Source organism: Komagataella phaffii, chromosome 1, assembly GCF_000027005.1.
Source record: "Komagataella phaffii GS115 chromosome 1, complete sequence".
In the NCBI taxonomy this organism is placed as follows: Eukaryota; Fungi; Ascomycota; class Pichiomycetes; order Pichiales; family Pichiaceae; genus Komagataella; species Komagataella phaffii.
This window is the reverse complement of record NC_012963.1, coordinates 2,132,237-2,150,758: the sequence shown is the minus strand read 5'-3', so window position 1 is coordinate 2,150,758 and position 18,522 is coordinate 2,132,237. Positions and strand designations below refer to the sequence as shown.

General features: G+C 42.3%; 15 protein-coding genes across 15 annotated transcripts; 8 read left to right on the top strand and 7 right to left on the bottom strand.

The window, feature by feature from the left end:
* Positions 1 to 120: 120 nt before the first annotated feature.
* Positions 121 to 651, top strand: PAS_chr1-4_0402 (Hypothetical protein; the record flags this gene model as incomplete). Its single annotated transcript, XM_002490486.1, has 1 exon — positions 121 to 651. One exon carries the CDS (start codon positions 121 to 123, stop codon positions 649 to 651), a length of 531 nt encoding a protein of 176 aa, XP_002490531.1.
* Positions 652 to 861: 210 nt separating this feature from the next.
* Positions 862 to 3,069, top strand: PAS_chr1-4_0401 (transcriptional regulatory protein; the record flags this gene model as incomplete). The annotated part of the gene is made up of 1 exon (XM_002490485.1): positions 862 to 3,069. One exon carries the CDS (start codon positions 862 to 864, stop codon positions 3,067 to 3,069), a length of 2,208 nt encoding a protein of 735 aa, XP_002490530.1.
* Positions 3,070 to 3,128: 59 nt separating this feature from the next.
* PAS_chr1-4_0678 (uncharacterized protein) lies at positions 3,129 to 3,671 on the bottom strand (the record flags this gene model as incomplete). Its single annotated transcript, XM_002490484.1, has 1 exon — positions 3,129 to 3,671. One exon carries the CDS (start codon positions 3,669 to 3,671, stop codon positions 3,129 to 3,131), a length of 543 nt encoding a protein of 180 aa, XP_002490529.1.
* A 232-nt stretch (positions 3,672 to 3,903) lies between these two features.
* On the bottom strand, positions 3,904 to 5,259 carry PAS_chr1-4_0400 (uncharacterized protein; the record flags this gene model as incomplete). Its single annotated transcript, XM_002490483.1, has 1 exon — positions 3,904 to 5,259. The coding sequence occupies one exon, from the start codon at positions 5,257 to 5,259 to the stop codon at positions 3,904 to 3,906; it is 1,356 nt and encodes a 451-aa protein (XP_002490528.1).
* Positions 5,260 to 5,380: 121 nt separating this feature from the next.
* PAS_chr1-4_0677 (uncharacterized protein) lies at positions 5,381 to 6,145 on the top strand (the record flags this gene model as incomplete). The annotated part of the gene is made up of 1 exon (XM_002490482.1): positions 5,381 to 6,145. One exon carries the CDS (start codon positions 5,381 to 5,383, stop codon positions 6,143 to 6,145), a length of 765 nt encoding a protein of 254 aa, XP_002490527.1.
* A 114-nt stretch (positions 6,146 to 6,259) lies between these two features.
* On the top strand, positions 6,260 to 6,766 carry PAS_chr1-4_0399 (D-Tyr-tRNA(Tyr) deacylase; the record flags this gene model as incomplete). The annotated part of the gene is made up of 1 exon (XM_002490481.1): positions 6,260 to 6,766. One exon carries the CDS (start codon positions 6,260 to 6,262, stop codon positions 6,764 to 6,766), a length of 507 nt encoding a protein of 168 aa, XP_002490526.1.
* An 11-nt stretch (positions 6,767 to 6,777) lies between these two features.
* On the bottom strand, positions 6,778 to 7,767 carry PAS_chr1-4_0398 (Hypothetical protein; the record flags this gene model as incomplete). The annotated part of the gene is made up of 1 exon (XM_002490480.1): positions 6,778 to 7,767. One exon carries the CDS (start codon positions 7,765 to 7,767, stop codon positions 6,778 to 6,780), a length of 990 nt encoding a protein of 329 aa, XP_002490525.1.
* Positions 7,768 to 7,983: 216 nt separating this feature from the next.
* PAS_chr1-4_0397 (putative glutamine amidotransferase) lies at positions 7,984 to 9,066 on the top strand (the record flags this gene model as incomplete). Its single annotated transcript, XM_002490479.1, has 1 exon — positions 7,984 to 9,066. The coding sequence occupies one exon, from the start codon at positions 7,984 to 7,986 to the stop codon at positions 9,064 to 9,066; it is 1,083 nt and encodes a 360-aa protein (XP_002490524.1).
* A 94-nt stretch (positions 9,067 to 9,160) lies between these two features.
* PAS_chr1-4_0676 (uncharacterized protein) lies at positions 9,161 to 9,715 on the top strand (the record flags this gene model as incomplete). The annotated part of the gene is made up of 1 exon (XM_002490478.1): positions 9,161 to 9,715. The coding sequence occupies one exon, from the start codon at positions 9,161 to 9,163 to the stop codon at positions 9,713 to 9,715; it is 555 nt and encodes a 184-aa protein (XP_002490523.1).
* A 102-nt stretch (positions 9,716 to 9,817) lies between these two features.
* On the bottom strand, positions 9,818 to 10,531 carry PAS_chr1-4_0396 (Hypothetical protein; the record flags this gene model as incomplete). The annotated part of the gene is made up of 1 exon (XM_002490477.1): positions 9,818 to 10,531. One exon carries the CDS (start codon positions 10,529 to 10,531, stop codon positions 9,818 to 9,820), a length of 714 nt encoding a protein of 237 aa, XP_002490522.1.
* A 145-nt stretch (positions 10,532 to 10,676) lies between these two features.
* Positions 10,677 to 11,690, bottom strand: PAS_chr1-4_0395 (Transcriptional activator of genes regulated by nitrogen catabolite repression (NCR); the record flags this gene model as incomplete). The annotated part of the gene is made up of 1 exon (XM_002490476.1): positions 10,677 to 11,690. One exon carries the CDS (start codon positions 11,688 to 11,690, stop codon positions 10,677 to 10,679), a length of 1,014 nt encoding a protein of 337 aa, XP_002490521.1.
* A 1,271-nt stretch (positions 11,691 to 12,961) lies between these two features.
* PAS_chr1-4_0394 (Ammonium permease involved in regulation of pseudohyphal growth) lies at positions 12,962 to 14,446 on the top strand (the record flags this gene model as incomplete). The annotated part of the gene is made up of 1 exon (XM_002490475.1): positions 12,962 to 14,446. One exon carries the CDS (start codon positions 12,962 to 12,964, stop codon positions 14,444 to 14,446), a length of 1,485 nt encoding a protein of 494 aa, XP_002490520.1.
* Positions 14,447 to 14,530: 84 nt separating this feature from the next.
* PAS_chr1-4_0675 (uncharacterized protein) lies at positions 14,531 to 15,931 on the bottom strand (the record flags this gene model as incomplete). Its single annotated transcript, XM_002490474.1, has 1 exon — positions 14,531 to 15,931. One exon carries the CDS (start codon positions 15,929 to 15,931, stop codon positions 14,531 to 14,533), a length of 1,401 nt encoding a protein of 466 aa, XP_002490519.1.
* Positions 15,932 to 16,664: 733 nt separating this feature from the next.
* PAS_chr1-4_0393 (Member of a stationary phase-induced gene family) lies at positions 16,665 to 17,555 on the bottom strand (the record flags this gene model as incomplete). The annotated part of the gene is made up of 1 exon (XM_002490473.1): positions 16,665 to 17,555. The coding sequence occupies one exon, from the start codon at positions 17,553 to 17,555 to the stop codon at positions 16,665 to 16,667; it is 891 nt and encodes a 296-aa protein (XP_002490518.1).
* Positions 17,556 to 17,833: 278 nt separating this feature from the next.
* PAS_chr1-4_0392 (uncharacterized protein) lies at positions 17,834 to 18,511 on the top strand (the record flags this gene model as incomplete). The annotated part of the gene is made up of 1 exon (XM_002490472.1): positions 17,834 to 18,511. The coding sequence occupies one exon, from the start codon at positions 17,834 to 17,836 to the stop codon at positions 18,509 to 18,511; it is 678 nt and encodes a 225-aa protein (XP_002490517.1).
* Between the last annotated feature and the right edge of the window lie 11 nt (positions 18,512 to 18,522).

The window sequence follows — 18,522 nt, the reverse complement described above, 5'->3', positions numbered from 1 at the left end:
TTGAGTGCAATGCCGCGACAATTTGTGAATTTACCTAATCTAATCAATCCGGCAGTGCATTCTGAGTAACTCTTGTGCAACTATCTCTTAAAGACCGCAATTGCTAAATAAGTTCGGAAAATGTCCCATAAAGACTCCAAAATGAAAGATGCCGACAAACACAAACCTGGTGAAACGCACACCAAACTTCGCAGCAAGTCTTTATCAATGAGAAGAGAATCTTGTGACATCCCCACAGAGAGTGACTTCAAGTTTAAACGTCGTCCTTCGTTACCAACATCCCCGTGGGGTCGCCGGAGATCGTTTTTGTCGACTTCAATGATGTCTAATGAAACGCACTCTGTATACGAAGTGTCATATTGCTTTAACCAACCTCCTACGTTTATAATGGGACTTCAAGAAAGCCAGGGATTTGTGTGGAATCAAGATCTATTTGCTTCTCAGCATCAGCAAGCCAAATCTGTAAGATTGAACAGAATTTTGCGTCGCCATTCTAGTACGGGCCATAACGTTGTCAATTCCAGAATTTCCCCATGCGTGCCGTTGGATGAAGATCCTTTTGAAGAAAGTGATCATGAAGGGATTAGGGTGTCAGAGGTCGTCATAAACAACGAATCTAGCGACTCGGAAAACGAAGCAACAGCTACTTAAGGATACAAAGAACCCACATGAGTTTCCACAAATGTCTCAAAATGAACAGATCAGACTAGGGTCTCGATGACCCAATGCTCAATTTCCCCTTTCTCAAGGTGCGTTCGAATGCCCCACGCATGCTGGGCCGTTTCTCCTTTTTATTGGTTTCGCGACTTTCCCAAATTCTATCTGCTTTTTTGGAAGCCTCCTAATCTAATCTGGTACAACATGCTGGTAACTTTCCAGTTCAAAGAGAAACCGCAAAAGGTTAAGAAACCTTCGAAGGCGTTTGCAAAAACGCAGAAAATGGAAGAGCACTTGTTAATCGAGAACGCTGATTCTATTTCGCTGAAAAAACGGTCTAGGAATGGATGTGTAACCTGCAAAGTTCGAAAGAAGAGATGTGATGAGTCGAAACCAATATGTGGAGATTGTGCCAGACTGAACAGGCCTTGCAAGTACCTAAACGATACTATGACACCTGAGGAGACCAAGCGCATCAAATCAGAAATACTAGTTATGGAAGAGGAATACAAATGCAGACGGCGAAACAAAAAACGCCCCAAGTCATCTTCAAATAAACAGAACAAAGTTGTATTTAACCCTTTGACACCGTTGGCACCCGAAATGCCCTTATCAGAAGAATTCACCGGGGTGCCTTTAGCTAGCGCATCGCAACCATCTCATATTCCACATACAGATCATGTTGACTCACCAAATTCTCTCCACAAGTCACACTCCATACATGATCTATTTTCTCAATTCAGCAACCAATTTCCCTTTTCTCCATTTATGATGAAATCTCCAAATATTGAAAACGGAGAAGCTGGGACTTCATTGCACGACCTGCCTGATCTACATCTGGATAGCGAGTTTTTGCCCACTTATCAACAAGAGTTCGAAGCTGAAATGAGCAAGGACATTGACTTTTCGAATAATGTTAATCATCATCATCATACCCACAATAATAATCACAATGTTGAAAACAACAGCCAATACAGACCACTATATGAGAGCAACCGAGTCGAGCTACTAGAGGAAAATAAAAATCAGTTTGCTAACTCCACACAACCACACAACCATTTAGAAATCATAGACAATCCGTCCTTGATTGCGACTACTACTTTAAGTGTCTTGAACTCACAGGATATCATGTACTATGATTATTTCAAGCGTAGACTGTCGAGAATAATATCGATTGTTCCTGAGAACGAGAATCTTTATTTGAAAATCTTCTTACCCATGGCACATTACGATTTGGGATGCCTATATGGAATTTTGGCTTGGTCCTCTTTTCACATGGGAAATCACCACCAAGCTAGGGGTAACGTATATGTGGACAAGGCTCTAAAGTACATAAGCGATACCAAGATTAACGAGAACAATACAGAACCAGAGAACACGGCCACCAAATGGCTTTCAAGGCACAATCGTGTCAATATGCGACTAGCTAGCTTGCTGATAATATGTGGTGCTGAAATATGTAAAGGAGACGTAAAAAACTGGGGAAGTTATTTGGAACAAGCGGCGAGGTTGGTGAAACGCAACGGTGGTTTGAGTAGCTTCAACGAGTCTCAAAGTCAGCATTGGTTGATAGCAAATATGGCCTATCACGACATTCTGACTAGCAGTGCAAGTGAAAGAGGATTACTCTTTTCTTTAGAGGAATACGCCAGGGTCGTCAATTTCAGTAAGTTCGGATTAGACCCACTTCATGGAATATCAAAACCATTATTTCAAATTATTGCCGAAATCAGTAGTTTGGCCACTGAAGTTAAACACTTACTGAAACGAACCACCAATACTCTAACTAATCAATATTTGGGACACGCAAACAGTTTGGATTCTCCAGAATTTGATTATGCTACAGACATTCCTGGAACTTCCTCAACATCCGGAAGTACATCTGATGAAAGTGTTGCAGCTGAGTTTGAAAGTCGCCATGAGGCTCTTTCGTATATCAATACAAAGGCAAATGATATACTGAAACGCATTGATGACTGCCACCCTAATATGGAGTTTTTACGGACATTGCCGTCTAAAGACTTGAACTTGCAACTATCATTGTTTCAAGTTTTTCAGCTTGCTGCTAAACTTCATGTACAGCAGTCAGTATTGAAAAATCCTGCGACTTCATTGCCCATTCAGTTACTGGTATGCGAGATGTCCCAGTACTTGGACCATGTTCTCAATTCTCCCGTAGAAAGTTGTCTCTGTTTCCCATTGTTCATATGCGGAATGAATTGCTGTACTAAAAAGGATCGTAAATTGGTCAGAGATAAGTTTGACGAATACCTGGATCGATATCGGTATGGGAATGTGGAACGAACAAAGATTATCATGGAACAGGTCTGGATGATGAATCCCACAGGAAGCAAGAATATCGACTGGTACGAAATTGTTAAGAAATTAGGCTGGAACTTGAGTTTTGCTTAGAATTGTCCTACCATTTCATTTTAGTCTGCAGTTTTTGATTAACCATATATATACATAACTTAAATATTGGACAAGGTTCTATTATTCAACCTGTACTTGATGTTCTCCATGACAAATTTCAACCCTTGCCTGGACTTACTAATATTCTCATCAAATTTACTATGTGACCATTTTTCAATACGATTCTTGACCCCAAATCCTCTGAATCCGCTGGAAAACTTAACTTTACTCTTGCATGTGGTGGTTTGACATTCTTTGTCATATTGGAAGGTTGTGTATTCTTCAATCCGAATGATCCTTGTATGGTCCAAATTTCGGGTGTACGTATTCATTGTCTGAGACACAGGGTCGATCTCAGTCATTTCCAAAATGTTAGAATGAGAGATCTTGCCCAGAAAGGGCTTTACCCACTGTGGTAGTCTTCCGGTCTTGGTGATAAGTTTCGTTTGGTGTAGTTTGCCATCTTTGTCAATATGTCTGTTGAGAGTGTCTATCGATAGAACGTGAGTGGAATACGGATTAGGATACCGGTTCAGGTAAGCAAGCGATACAGTGGTAAAATCATGATTGAATATGTGCTGATTCTTGTACCAAAGAACCATTTTGTGATGATGGCTTTTAGTGTATTAGAAACTTATCATTTTCCATTGGTCATGTCATACGAAGCTTTATCTGGTGTTGGGACGCTAAAAATTTCAATGTAATCTGGGGTCCGGTCAGGGTTGGGGCCACTGCTCGATTATTATATAGAGGGTATTATTAATTATGTAGGGACGAAATGGACGAAGATGAGATGGCCTTATTAGATGGATCGACTGATGACATGCCTTGTAGTTAGTTTGTAAATAACACTTTGTTGTGAATGATGGACAGTTTCATCTCTAAGTCATCCAAATCGTATGTAGACTGGCCTTTCACTGGTACACCTTTAATTCCATGTTGCGCCAATTCATCAGCATCAACCAAGATTTCTCCTTGCTCAGGATAGAAAACATGAGTGATAAAATCTCTGTATTTTGTGCGTTTTGTTTTCGATAGCTTTCCGTTCTGTAACGACATACTATAGTCCAGCGCTTCGTGTATATGCTTCACGAAATCTAACGCAGTCATGGTGAAAGTTTCCCTATCGTATGAACCATTGAGTAAAAGAACTTTATTACCCCTTTTCTTTGATAGAATAGCTTGTCCCATACCTTGCAATATTAGCACCGGGATTATACTGGTAAATAACGAGCCAATTGAGTAAACAACAGTTTCAGCCGAATCAACTGCCTTAATAACTCTGGATTGTGCAACAGGGAAGACTTCTTCCCCGTAAGGAGAAATATAAAACACCCGTCGGATGGGAGACGGGAGAGGGATGGAATCATCTTTAGTAAAATGCAGTTGAGATTTTGTCAGTTCGGGATGCGTATAAACAGGAACAGCAAACTCGTTCTCATTATCACGTTCATGATTGTCAATTAGAAGTTTTCTGATCATCTGGTAATCGTTGAACGACGATGCGGTGTGAGATGATGGAGTGGGAGTATTTTGACCGTTAGTGGATGAAATTTCAAAATTTTGATCCTTGACGGTTTTGCTGATTGGGTGGGAAATTTGAGACTGGCCCGTAATTATGGAGCCGTCTTCCAGCACAGCACTGATATGGTAGGTAAAGTTGGTGTTGAGACAAGGCAAAATACTGGTATTCTGTGGAATATTACAAATCCTCAACATCAGTTCAATAGCAGAATCAAGGGATCCCACAAATAATCTAGCGCCGCTTAAAAACATATTGCCAATACTAGCCTTAGCAAAGTTAAAGTTGCGAGCCCCAGGCCTTGATTTCTTAAGCAATTCCATATGAATATGGATCAAAAATGACCTTATCAGCTCTTTGATAGGCAGTTCAATATTCTTCCATACTTGATGTGTTCCACTGACTATTTCATTCCATTCAATTTCTGCTTGTTGCTCTTCTTCTGGCAGCCGATAGGAGAAGAAGTGCTTGTAGACAGGATTAGGTATTAGCCTTGTGATGCGAGATCTGACATCTCCAATTGCCGGGCCTCCAATGACACGAATCAATTCAGATGTTGAACCACCATTATCACTAATTGGCAGAATATAAGACACAGAGTTGGATATGGATTCGAAAAGATTAACCAGCTCGTTCGTTGAAGTTCCGCCTGATATAACCGTGAACATCAATTGTGTCTTTCTTTTTTCTCTTGTAGAAGGGTTGAATGTTAGAGGAACTAACTTAGCAATTGCTCGAAACCCATTAGTAGTTCAATCTTTTAGTTTCTCTTTTTAGTCCGTCCAACAAATGCTACATCGTCTACCTTTCGGACAGGCCATAAGGGGCCGCCCGTTACAGAGTGGTGTCCTGACTTCTATGGCTAGGCCACTAAGCCCAAAAAGTATCCGCATGTTCTCTTTCTCCAACGCTGCTAGGAATATCGATATCGAATCGGTTAACCCCATCAAACACGAGCTGAAGGCCAACCAAATAGTGAAAGTTCGAACCCAAAACTCATGGTTTGCAGATAAGCCATTGGACGAGAAGTTTCGTAAAGGTCATTCCCCGCTGTACGAGTCGCCTGGTATGCAAATGGTTGCTACAGCGAAGAGAGTAACTCTGGGATTTGGTTTAGCAGGGCTTTACTTCAGCAAGCTTATGTTGGACACAGGGCTATTTGCGCTCCCTGCATCCACAACTTTAGCTGTTGTCAGTATAATACCGTTCCCCTTGGTGCTTTACCTTTTAAGCCCTTATGTGTCTCGTATCTATAGACTGTATGACGACACCAAACCACAGACTTTGGAAAACCTTACACAGAACGAAACCTTGGTTATGGAGAAAATTAACTGGTCTGGTAGAAAAGCATTCAACGAGTTAGTTCAAGTCAAAGATTTACGAATTACAGGACCATCTACCTGGTTTAGCTGGCCGAACTGGAAAGCCTTAGACCCAGAGACAGGAAAACCAAGGTATTACTATGTTACTGACCATGTTGGAGGGCTCCGTATGGACCGCATATGGGGGATCGCTGAACGGCAATCCGGAGTGGACAACGGTAGGTCCTTTTAAAGAGTTCTTTGGACTATGTACTTTATCTGTATATAATAATATTGCATTCGCGACTTTCTACTTTCTGCAGCTGGTTCCACCGCTTACCTTCTCTATAACTTTAAACCTCAAGTGATGAGAGCTGTTATCCAGAAAGTCAAATCAGCCTCGGTAACCGTTGAGGGCAAAGTCGTTTCCCAAATAGGAAGGGGATTGGTGGTTTTGGTAGGTATATGCAATGAAGACACTTTTGATGATGTTGACAAATTGGCAAATACAGTGTTAAAGCTGAGACTGTTTGAGTCAGACGACGGATCAAAAATGTGGCAAAAATCTGTGACTGATTTGCCAAAGGGTCAACTTTTGTCTGTCTCCCAGTTCACTTTGTACGGAAACGTAAAGAAGGGGTCTAAACCAGACTTCCACAGAGCTGCTAAGGGACACATTGCACTAGAGCTCTATCAACAGTTTTTAGAAAAGTTGAAAAATGGAATGAAACATGTCGAAGAGCCTGAAAATAGCGTACAGGATGGAGTATTTGGGGCAATGATGGATGTAGCTCTAATCAATGACGGCCCAGTAACCATAAACTATGATACTAAGAACCCAAAAGATAGACAAATAGAAGACATTCAGAACTGAGTTGAATATTATTATCTGAATCGGGAAACACTGGCTTCTCTTGAAGCATTCCTCGTTTTTGACCGGGAACTGGCTCGAGGTAGTCGTATAACTTCCGTAAACTTCTCCAAAGATCTTCCAATTCTAGACTCTCTATGGTGAGCCTTGTAGTTTACTTTGACAGTCTTCAATCTGTTGGCAAAGTACTGCTTATGGTACTGTGTATTAGTCTCTAACATTTGTAACTCCTCTAGTCGGGATTGTAGATCGCTAACTGACGGCGCGGTGGTCATGGCAGGTAACGGCGAACCAAGGTTGGAATGGCTGGTACTCAGTGCTTCATAGTCAGAATTCACTATGATCACAGGAACAAGTGCGTATTCCAAACAATATTTGCACATTGATTGAGGGGCAATTAGTTCTTTCAGCCCCCACCGAGCATGGTAACGATCAGTTCCAACAACAAGCATTTCTGGCTCATACTCCGTGGTTGCTTTAGTAATATAATAAGAGGCCCTGCCAATAGAAACTTCTAGCACAATTTCAATCTTCTTTTGATGTTCATTGAGAGCAGCCATCCTTTCTAATAGTTTCGCAGCCTCATTCTTATAATGGTCTTCTTCTCTATCCATTATCCAAAGGCATATTACCATGTCACCGTCGTTCATTAACTCATCGATGACCCATTTCAAAGCGGTCATGGACCAGCTTTCGTCATCATAGGCAACCAAAACTGTCCTGCTGGTACGGGAGTAGTTATATTCTGCATGGCTCACTTTCAGGGCGTATGTCTGAACATTTTTGACAAACCGTGGCGTGTGCATCGTATCAAAAGACACTTTGTTTTCAAATGATGCGTTAGAGCTCAAAGTAGGCCTAATGTGATGATAGAGAGGCTTATCAACGTCTGCCTCCTGCTCCTGAGTGGTGCTGTCATGGTACAACATAGAATTTACTCTTGTGTTGTATAATGTGCTTGTAATGTGGTCACCATCCTCTTCAGCAGCAACGTTTGCACCCATGGCAGTTACCGCACCTCAGTGTAGCTATTAAGCAGGTAAAATTTCAGTCGAATGCCACACCGATTTGAAGATAATCCTGACAGATCTCATCGTAAAGATTCGTGTCACGTGATATCGGGAAGTTGGTCAGGTGGCATTACATAATCAGAACTACAAGTATGGGCTCATTCCTTGGGACACAGATTGCAGTTAAAGTTATCACCTTTCAGTGTAGTAATGTGTCGTTTCCTTATATTCAAGGGTGAAGAGCCTATGCTGCTTGCCAATTTGCTGACTCGTCCAGCCCACTCTATTATCAACCAATCTTTTGATTCTAGATTGAGAGTTGATATGAGAAGACCAATGAACGGTGATGGGTTTGGGGTCGGCTACTACACCGAAGAAGACGATGACAATGACTGTGCCGCTCATGATTCGGACGGTCCTTGTGTTTTCAGGGCCATCACCCCTGCCTGGAATAACTTAAATTTGGAAAGATTAGCTGACAAGACCAGAAGTCGTCTAACGTTCGCCCATGTTAGAGCTTCTACGTACGGTGTTCTCAGTGAAACTAATTGTCATCCGTTCACATATCATAACATTATGTTCATGCACAACGGTGGAATTGGAAACTTTTCAAAAGTGAAGAGAAAACTAATAAATCATATCGACGATGAGTACTTCTTACATATTCAAGGATCCACAGATTCAGAATGTTCCTTTGCCTTGTTTTTGGACACTTTACACAGAATGGGACATGACCCCAAAGGAAAAGATCTTGGCCACAAAATATTGAGAGAATGTTTGGTAAAGACTATAGGTTTCATTAAAGACTGGGCACAGGAGGTTGAGCTCGATGCATCTGTGAAAGAACCATCACTACTAAATTTTGCTGTCACTGATGGTTCATCTATTGTAGTGTCACGCTATGTGACCTCCAAGACAGACGCTGCTGCATCTTTGCATTTTAGCACAGGCTCAAGATTTTTGGAGTATGAGCCGGGACAATTCCATATGGAACGTTTAGATCGTTCCCAGAACATTATCATGATAGCATCGGAGCCATTAACCTTTGAGAGGGGAGACTGGATTACAGTGCCAACAAACAGCACTCTTTCGGTCAAGGGACAAACTGTTTTACTGCATCCTATAGTTGATGAGTACTACCAGAGTGACCCCGCCTTCGAAAGAAATGCGTCCTTTGCAGAATCGAAAGGACTTATGGGCTCCTTGCCTGTATCAGGCACTATTGAGTCCTCCCTACCACCTCTTGACAGGGAGGGACGTACCAGATCGTCTATGGTGTCAGTTAAACAGTAAATTTTCAACCTTGTATTATGTAATCTTATGTATATTTTTTTTCATCTCGCAATGGATACCTCTCTCCTCCATCAACAACCCCTAGAGCCACCACATGAACAACGTAATATTCACAGGGATACGACCTGCCGATAATAGGCCGTACTCCGAAATGACGCAGGAGGAACAAGCTGCAGCAGGAGCCGATGCCATGATAAATTTCATGCAATCCTGCCCAGGAAAGACCATAATGAGTGGAGTATCAGGTTTTGTGCTTGGTGGTTTTTTCGGTCTGTTCATGGCATCCATGGCTTATGATGTCCCAGTTGGTTCAGAAGGAGTTAAGCACATTTCAGATCTTCCTTTGAAGCAACAAATGAAACTTCAGTTCTCTGATATGGGGCGTCGGTCCTGGTCGAGTGCCAAAAACTTCGGCTACATTGGAATGATTTATTCTGCAGTTGAGTGCTCAGTGGAGAGCCTTCGTGCCAAAAACGATTTGTACAATGGTACGGCTGCAGGGTGCATCACAGGAGCGGGATTAGCTATCAAGTCAGGGCCCCAAGCTGCCCTTCTAGGATGTGCAGGTTTTGCTGCTTTCAGTACAGCTATTGACATGTATATGAGAGGTGAAGCCTCTAGACCACCTCCTAATGATTATGATGACTAAAGAGAGGTAAATGGGGAGAGTTTTTCATTCTTATTTCAACACTATTGTACATATCATTATTAATTTCACACAGATGTTCTTTCTGAACTGAGAAAGACACCACTAATCTGCTAGTAGGAAGGATCCCAGCAAGGCCAGCATTCCGAAGACCGCTCCTATTAACATGTAGAATGCTCTCCAAGAGTTACTTGGAGGCAAGCTAGTTGAAGGATTGAGCTGAGAGGGGGGCCAACGAGATATCCTATTTAGATGGCTACTCTGCAATTCATATGCTGTGTTTAATGGCCTGTGATAGTCCTCTATATTTTGGGGTGCTTGGCTTTTATGAGTGCCGAGCTTTTCGGCAGTTTCCAAATTTTCCTTTATAGACTTAAGTTGGTTCTCTAATGAGATAAAAGTTTCTTGAATATCCAATTCCAAGGATAAGATTTCCTTTTGAAATTTGTGCTCTAATTCATGTAGTTTAGTCTCTATGGAGTTGATATCTGCGAAAAGAGAGGAGTCGACTTCCTGTTCCAATCGTTCCAATTCTAAAGAGGTCGACCTTGAACCTGATCTTGAACCTTGATTTGACTTTGGAAAGTTCCACGGAGCTGCCGCAGTTTCAACCTTAATGGCAGTTTTCTTCGGTAAATAGTCTAAAGGCAAAGGATCTCCAAGTATGCTATTTTGTCTTTGGCTGACAGATCGATGCCTGGCCACTCTGGAAGGGTCTATGGTTGGAGGCAACTGCGGATTTTGAAAGAGATATTTGTCTCTATAAAGTTGCTGGATTCTTGAGACCTGATCTCCCCCATCCTTTGGGTTCGAAGCCATTGACTGATAGTTCCCTGGTGTGTGTATTCCTTGGGAGACGCGACCGTGTTCAGCGACAAGATTGAAATATACAGAAAAAAGATGGTAGATGTCTGATACAGCAATTACATTGCAATTAATTCTATATTAACCCATGGGCTGAGGTCTATTTGCTTATAAGATCAGAAATCCGGGGGGGAGTATGTGGCTTGTGTGGCTTGTGCGACTTGAGGAATCTCTGTGGTAAAGGTTCGTTTTTTGTGGAATTGTCAAGAGGAGGAGGAGGAGGAGTTGACGGGTTTGAAGATTCGGATGCATTCTGGGGGTGGTCGTTGAGCAGTGAATTCACACTTATCGCATTCATATTGCTGAAAAAGGCTTTCCTGGATGTGTCAATATGGTTGGTATAATCAACGGCTAAAGGAGGTAAGATATTGCCTGTAAGCTGCCGTATAGAAGGCAGTATCGTCCTCTCGACGTTGTTTGCAGGAGACTCATCTCGGCTTAAATTTTTAGCATGTCCCGGTTCCTTTGCGATGGCTCGTTTCCTTCTTTTTATCATTGTCCTTTTCAAGTTGACTGGTCTATGGGATCCATGTAGCCGGTAGTATAAACCGCAGGCATTGCAAATAGTATTACCAATGTTATCTCGTCTCCATAGTGGAGTAACTGTGGTGCCACAATTGGTGCAAGCTATAGCCACGGATTGCAAGCCAGAGCTTTCCTCTTCATCGTTGGATGAAGTATCGGGAGATTTAACTGTGGAATTTGATTGTTTGTGTTTGAATGTAGAGGAAATCACTCTATTATTGAATGCTGGACAGCCTTTGCAAGCCTGAGCCCCGCCGGTACCATTACACCTACCGTCACCTTTACAAGTTCCATTTTCGAGGTCACTCCTTGATACAGTGACCACTTTTGGCGGTCGTTTCAAGTTCACTGGACGGTGAGAGTTTTTCGCCCGGTAGTAAAGGCCACAAGCGTTGCAGACTAACGAGCCATCAGCAGCACGTCTCCATAACGGAGTCTTCGCAGTTCCACAGTTGGAACAAACATGGCTACTATCATCTGAAACAGTAGAAGGTGACGTTGACGATGTTGAGTAGCTTTGGGACGGCTGGGGATTATCTATGACTGGGGAAGTATCGGCGCTAGTAGAGCTGGTTGGTTTCGCACTCATTGTTGTTGATGATGTCTTTGTAAGTATTCTCTGTGGATGTGATTATTGGATGGGCTTATTGATACATAGTCCTTGCTGGGGGAAGCAACAAAATGGGACAGCTGAGTAGAGTGGTGATGGCGGTGTAAGTTTTCTTCACTCTTAACGAGACGCGGCATAAAAGTCTAAATCCTATCTCCTTCATCTATAGCCAATAAGAGGTGAATAATTACAAATCCACTACTGAGAACACTACAACGAGGTCGTGTGCTGACAGAGAGTATTTATATGACACCCGAAGACGAACAGAAAGCCGAGCTGGCACGTTAGTCGGAGATATAGTGCCCAAAACGGAACTATTGGGTAGTGCACTTAAATAGCAAGGAGAAATTTCACAACTCAAAAAATCGTATGGGAGCGTGGGGAGGTCGGATGTGATCGACTACGAAATCTTGGCAAGGTTTGGAATTGAACACATCATCAAACACATAGTACCGAATAATAGGGAGAAATCGATGATACCGAAAGATTGATCAGATTGATCAAAATTGAGGTTTTACTATCTTTTCGGGTAAAAAGATCCGATATCATGAGAGATTCAATTACGGTGGGTTTGGTGGGCAGAAAACCGTTGAAAAGGGCTCAAAAAAATCACTCCCTTAGATTCGGCTAACATTGAGAAATCTATCCTATTTTTAAAGTTGAGTTGCTATGATTTACTAGACTCTTCTCATAAACATTCGATAATTCCCCCTATTTTTCAATGAGGTTGAGATTTTCTCCTAACCTTTGCTATGTGGATACTGTTATCAGATGCATGACGCTGCATATTATCCGACTTATCTGGTAATTGATAAATAAAGACTCACCTAGTGAGGAGTAGGTTTCTTCACCTCAATGTGTACAACTTCCAGTCGTTGGGGTTCCAGTTCACTTACTCTTTAGTTTATTGGCCTTTTTGCCCAAATATCACTAAAAACCTCCCCCTTTTTTTTAGGTTTTTGGTATTTAGGCTACTCCCCAGTATTTACCATAAACGGTAAGAATACCCTTCTAAACGGATCTCTTGACGAGCCGCATGAAACTGTTATCTTCATTATCAAACACATAAATTGGCCATACACAATCCAGTTTCCAAGATATCAATCGTTCCTAAGAAATTCCTCTGTTTTGCTCTACTGGGCCAATAAGATCGTAGCCCGCATATCGTATCACATTCTATATAAATACACAGCAAAATCCCTCCTCTCTAGCCAATTCAATCATTCGATTAATAACGTCTTTATTCGACAATGTCTGAAGAAACTCCTCTCCCTTCTGGATACTACGACTCAGGAACCGGAGGAAACTCCCTTGAGGTCGACTTGAATGTTCGTTTTGACAAAGCTGACATGGTATGGGTTGCTGTCAGTGGTTGTTTAGTCTTCTTGATGGTCCCCGGTGTCGGTCTGTTATACTCCGGTCTGGCTAGAAAGAAGCATGCCCTTTCTCTATTGTGGGCGTCTTTAATGGCTGCGGGTGTGGTCTCGTTTCAATGGTTTTTCTGGGGTTATTCCTTGGTCTTCGGCCGTGACTCCAGTAACTTCTTGGGTAACATGACAAATTTCTGTCTGATGGATGTCCTTGGTGCTCCTTCAACTGCTAGTACCGTTCCCGATATTTTGTTTTGTTTCTTTCAAGGTATGTTTGCTATGGTTACCGGCTGTTTGATGGTTGGTGGTGCTTGTGAAAGAGCAGCTTTAGGTCCTATGATGGTTTTCCTGTTTTGTTGGGTAACCGTTGTATACTGCCCAATTGCCGCTTGGACATGGAACGCCAACGGATGGTTGGCTGACCTCGGTGCCTTGGACTTTGCCGGAGGAGGACCTGTCCATATGAACTCTGGTGCTGGTGCCTTGGCTTATGCTTTATGGTTAGGTAAGAGACACGATCCAGCTGTGGCTAAGGGAGTTCCCAAGTACAAACCTCACTCTGTGACCTCCGTCGTCTTGGGAACTGTTTTCCTGTGGTTTGGATGGTTTGGATTCAATGGTGGTTCTACTGGTAACGCCTCCATGCGTTCTTGGTACGCATGTGTCAGCACCAACTTAGCTGCTGGTACTGGTGCTTTAGCTTGGTTGTTCGTTGATTATTTCAGATTTGGTCGTAAGTGGACTACCACTGGTATGTGCTGTGGTGCCATTTCCGGTTTGGTTGCCATTACTCCTGCTGCTGGTTACACGCCAGTTTATTTTGCCGTTGCCTTTGGTATTGTTGCAGGTACTCTATGTAACTTTGCCGTTGAGCTTAAGTTCTTGATGAAGATTGATGACGGTATGGATGTCTTCGCTCTTCATGGAGTTGGAGGATTTATTGGATCTGTGATGACTGGTCTCTTTGCAGCCGACTACGTTGCTGCTCTTGACGGAACCGAAATTGACGGTGGTTGGATTAACCAGCATTACGTACAACTGGGATACCAATTGGCCGCTTGTTGTGCCACCTTACTTTGGTCTTTCGGTGTTACCTCAATTTTGCTTAATATCCAAGACAGAATTCCATTCTTAAAGTTGAGATTGTCCGAGGACCAAGAGATTATTGGTACTGATGCTGCTGTTATCGGAGAGTTCACCTACAATGAGGATCAACAGGACAACATGTTCATTCCTCAACCTGAGCCAACTCCATTGTCCCCAATCAAATCAATCAGATCTGTGTTGGGCAACAACAAGAGCCAAAACCCTCCAGCTAACGGTGAGACCCTAGGATCCGAGACCAGCTCTGGCAAGCCAGAGTAAACGGGCTCAAAATAATTAATATGCGATAACAAATAATGACTTGTATTGTATTTAGTTAAATTAATTACTGTATGAACAAAGTTATTACGAAAACAAATGGCCAAACTTCTTGGTCAACACCCGCAACTTGGACATGTAGGTGTCCTTATTGAGGTAACATCCTTTCAAGAATCTCTCTTCACCCTCTTTCAGTACAAACTCATTTCTGGAATGCAAAATTCTTCTGTTGTCAAAGATTACGCAAGTATTTTCTGGGATTTTAATAGCATATTGGTTAACTGGATCGTGTACAAACTCTTCAAACATTGCTAAACCCCGCAGGAAATCTTTGAAAAGATATGAGTCACCGATTTCCTTGGCATTGTTAACATTGGAGGAGATACTATGCGAAGACACCAGGTCGTCCTTATCCTGGGGAGAGAATGGCTTCGTGATACCAAATTCGAATGGCGCTTGAAATGAGGGGGAATAATTGCATTCTTTGATCGTGTGTTGGCCCGTTGCAAAATCTGTTGAGGCCTCATCTTCGACAACTAGTGGCCTTGCATAGTAATAGTATTGCTCGTCATTTTCGTAATGGTACGAAATGGGTACATTCGTTAAAGCAAAGTAGGCTTGCGGTTCAGTTTGGGCGACATATTTAGCAGCAAAAAAAGAATCGGCAAATATCGACTCTCCACCCTCCACGGAGTTCTTAATGGAATGAAGCAATTGCAAACCTGGGGGCGATTGGTAGTACAACAGATCCATATGAAGTGGCAAAGAATGAGATGTGTAAGCAATGTTCTTGGCGTTGTCCACCGATTTGACATCAAATAACTTGCCATAGAAAGTCTCCCTGATATAACCAATTCTCGTCGCAATATCCTCAATAAACCATTTGTTAGTGTTTTCTTTTTGTTTAGGAATGTTGTTTATAAATACAATTCCATAGGTGTTAATCTTTTTCAGAACGTCAAACAAAACTAAGTCATCCTTGATATAAGAATCGTATTCGAAGTCTATTTTCCCCTTATTCCTAGCTGTGACCAATTTACTCCGATCCCATTGAATAACATCATTCTCAAAAAATTTACCGATTCTACGAGCTTCAATGTTGGAATATTGAGTCAGGAACTGTTTGGAATAGGACGACTTATGAACTTTACCATCGCCTTCGTCCCATTCAATCTCCAACATTGAAGCACCTGTTCTTGGATCTTCCACCACTTTAGGTGTGGAAGCTGGAATTGATTTGGGTACAATCTCTGACGTCTTGAACAACTTCTGTTTCGAGTCTTTATGAATTGACTTGTCTGCCATTGTACACGAGTCTCTAAGAAACACGTTGTGGTAAGTTACCAACATCTTGTTGTCTAACTTTATAGTCGTCGAGGTATCGGAGCTATCAACCAGCTCCAGGCCGGTATTCGAAGCTACGGATGCCAATCGACGGATCCCTTGCACTTGCAACCTAAAGTTCTTATACACCAAACTCTTTAACATTATGTCGAAATGTGAGGGAAGAATCTCAGAATTCTGTCTTTGTAAACTGAAGAAAGAACAAGACTGAAATAAATATCATACGACGGGGTCGGCAGTATGGGGAAAAAAGAGATGATCGGTTGGGTCACGCGCAGGGTTGGAAACGCCGAATTAGTGCTATTTGCGTTCGGACAATAGAGGCGAGACAAAGAAGGCTTACAAGGATACGATGATCAAGGCAAGAGGTAGTTGATGGATGAACTGATACTAGCGTCAGGGTCATCGCCTGGTACCCCATGTTTCTACTCGGCGTTACCATGACATCTATCATCCAGGGGGGTGTAGCCCTAATCGCGAAGGAGAAACTGACGACCCACTAGCAAATCTGAAGGTGACTACGTCTGAAAGGAACTAAATTTTGTTTAGTTGATGACAGAAAGTGAGAACATACATCCAAAGAGTGCTCTTCATTCAAAGTCAAACATTGGTTTAGTAAATGGTTTTATCGTAAGTATATCATTCACCTTCATATATAGATTGATAACTTTTGACCTTGTAATCCTCTCAGTGGCCAAGCTGGCTAAGGCGCGAGACTGTAAACGTATTTTCAGCTAATCTTGAGATCGGGTGTTCGACTCACCCCTGGGAGACTTATTTTTTGAACAACTTAGTTTCTACTTTTCCCTCATAATGCCCTACCATAAGTCTAAATCTTGTTTGGACTATATTTCATTCACTGCGTAATATACGTTATTTACCATCCACGAGTAGAAAGCTTCTCTGAAGATTTCAAGCTATCAACAGTTATTCCAAACATGCACTTACCCAAATCTTTTGAGTATTCCAGCAATTTAGCTGGGTCATTGTAATGGGTGACAGCGTGCACAATGGCAGCAGCTATCTTTTCAGGATATTCACTCTTGAAGATTCCAGATCCAACAAAGACACCGTCACACCCTAACTGCATACATAATGCTGCATCAGCTGGTGTTGCAACACCTCCAGCAGCAAAGTTTACCACAGGGAACTTTCCACCAGCTTCCTTGAATTCTCTGAGAACCTCAATTGGTACCCTCAGCTCCTCAGCAAAGGCGTTCAAATCTTTTTCAGTCTTGATGGCTAGCAATTGGTTGATTTGTTCTTTTACCAAAGCAATGTGACTGACAGCCTCGGAGATGTCACCGGTACCTGCCTCCCCCTTGGTTCTTAGCATAGCAGCTCCTTCAACGTAGGTTCTTCTTAGAGCTTCTCCAAGATCCCTACAGCCACAAACAAATGGCACCTTGAAGTCGTTCTTGGTAATGTGCAACTTCTTGTCTGCTGGGGTCAAAACTTCAGATTCATCAATGTAGTCAACGCCTAGAGACTCCAATATCTGGGCTTCGACAAAATGTCCGATACGACATTTTGCCATGACAGGAATGGAGACAGCTTCCATGATTTCCTTGATGAATTGCGGATCACTCATTCGTGACACTCCACCTTCCTTACGAATATCAGATGGAACTCTCTCTAGGGCCATGACAGCACATGCGCCTGCCTTCTCAGCGATGATGGCCTGTTCAACGTTTACCACATCCATGATGACTCCACCTTTCAGCATTTGAGCCAGTCCGGCCTTTAATTTGAAGTCGTCGTTTGTCATTATCTTAATCTAGCTATTGCTTTGAAAATGAACAGCAGATTGAGGGCCATTGCCCTATTTATATGTTCGTATCACGGTGGCCTGTAGACTGGAAACTTGTCATATCGGATATTCCATCAAAAAAACGGCAAAATTGACCGATTTGGAGATTATCAGTGGCATTAAAGTGACAAGCCAAAATCATATCCAATAAAAACAGTACGCGAACAACAATATCGGATATGCTTGACCTCGATATATAAGATTGACAGGCTCCAAGTAAGAAGACCGATGATTAAATGACTCAGTCAACTCAAATTGTAATCGGGGTGTTAGCCATCCAAGGTGCTTTTAGGGAACATATACAACATCTGGTAAAAGCAATTGACGAGTTAGGCCTGCAAGAAAAACTCGAGATCTCAGTTTTTGAAGTTCGTGATGAAGAGACGCTGGTCCGATGTGATGCTCTTGTCATCCCCGGTGGAGAAAGTACAACAATGTCATTGGTTGCCCAGAGACTGAATTTGCTTGAACCCCTGAGACAGTTCATAGCTTCCGGAAAACCAGCTTGGGGAACTTGTGCTGGACTCATCATGCTGTCTTCATCCTTGCAGAATAAATCATGTGATCAACAGTTACTTGGAGGACTGGATATAGAGACCACCAGAAATGCATTTGGGCGTCAACTAGATTCTTTTATTGCCGACTTGGATTATTCTAAGTTTATACCCGGACTTACAGCCTTTCAAACCGTTTTTATAAGAGGTCCTGTAATTTCTAAGATCCTTCCACCGTCGCCAGGTAAACCCAAAGTAGAGGTTCTGGCCAGCTTACCAGAAGAACGTGGGTCTCAGATTATAGCCGTTCGTCAAGGAGATATTCTGGGAACTTCTTTTCACCCTGAATTGTCTGAAGACGTCTCTTTTCATAAATGGTGGGTTCAAGACTTTGTACTGAGCAAGATCACGATAACTTAGCCATAATCATT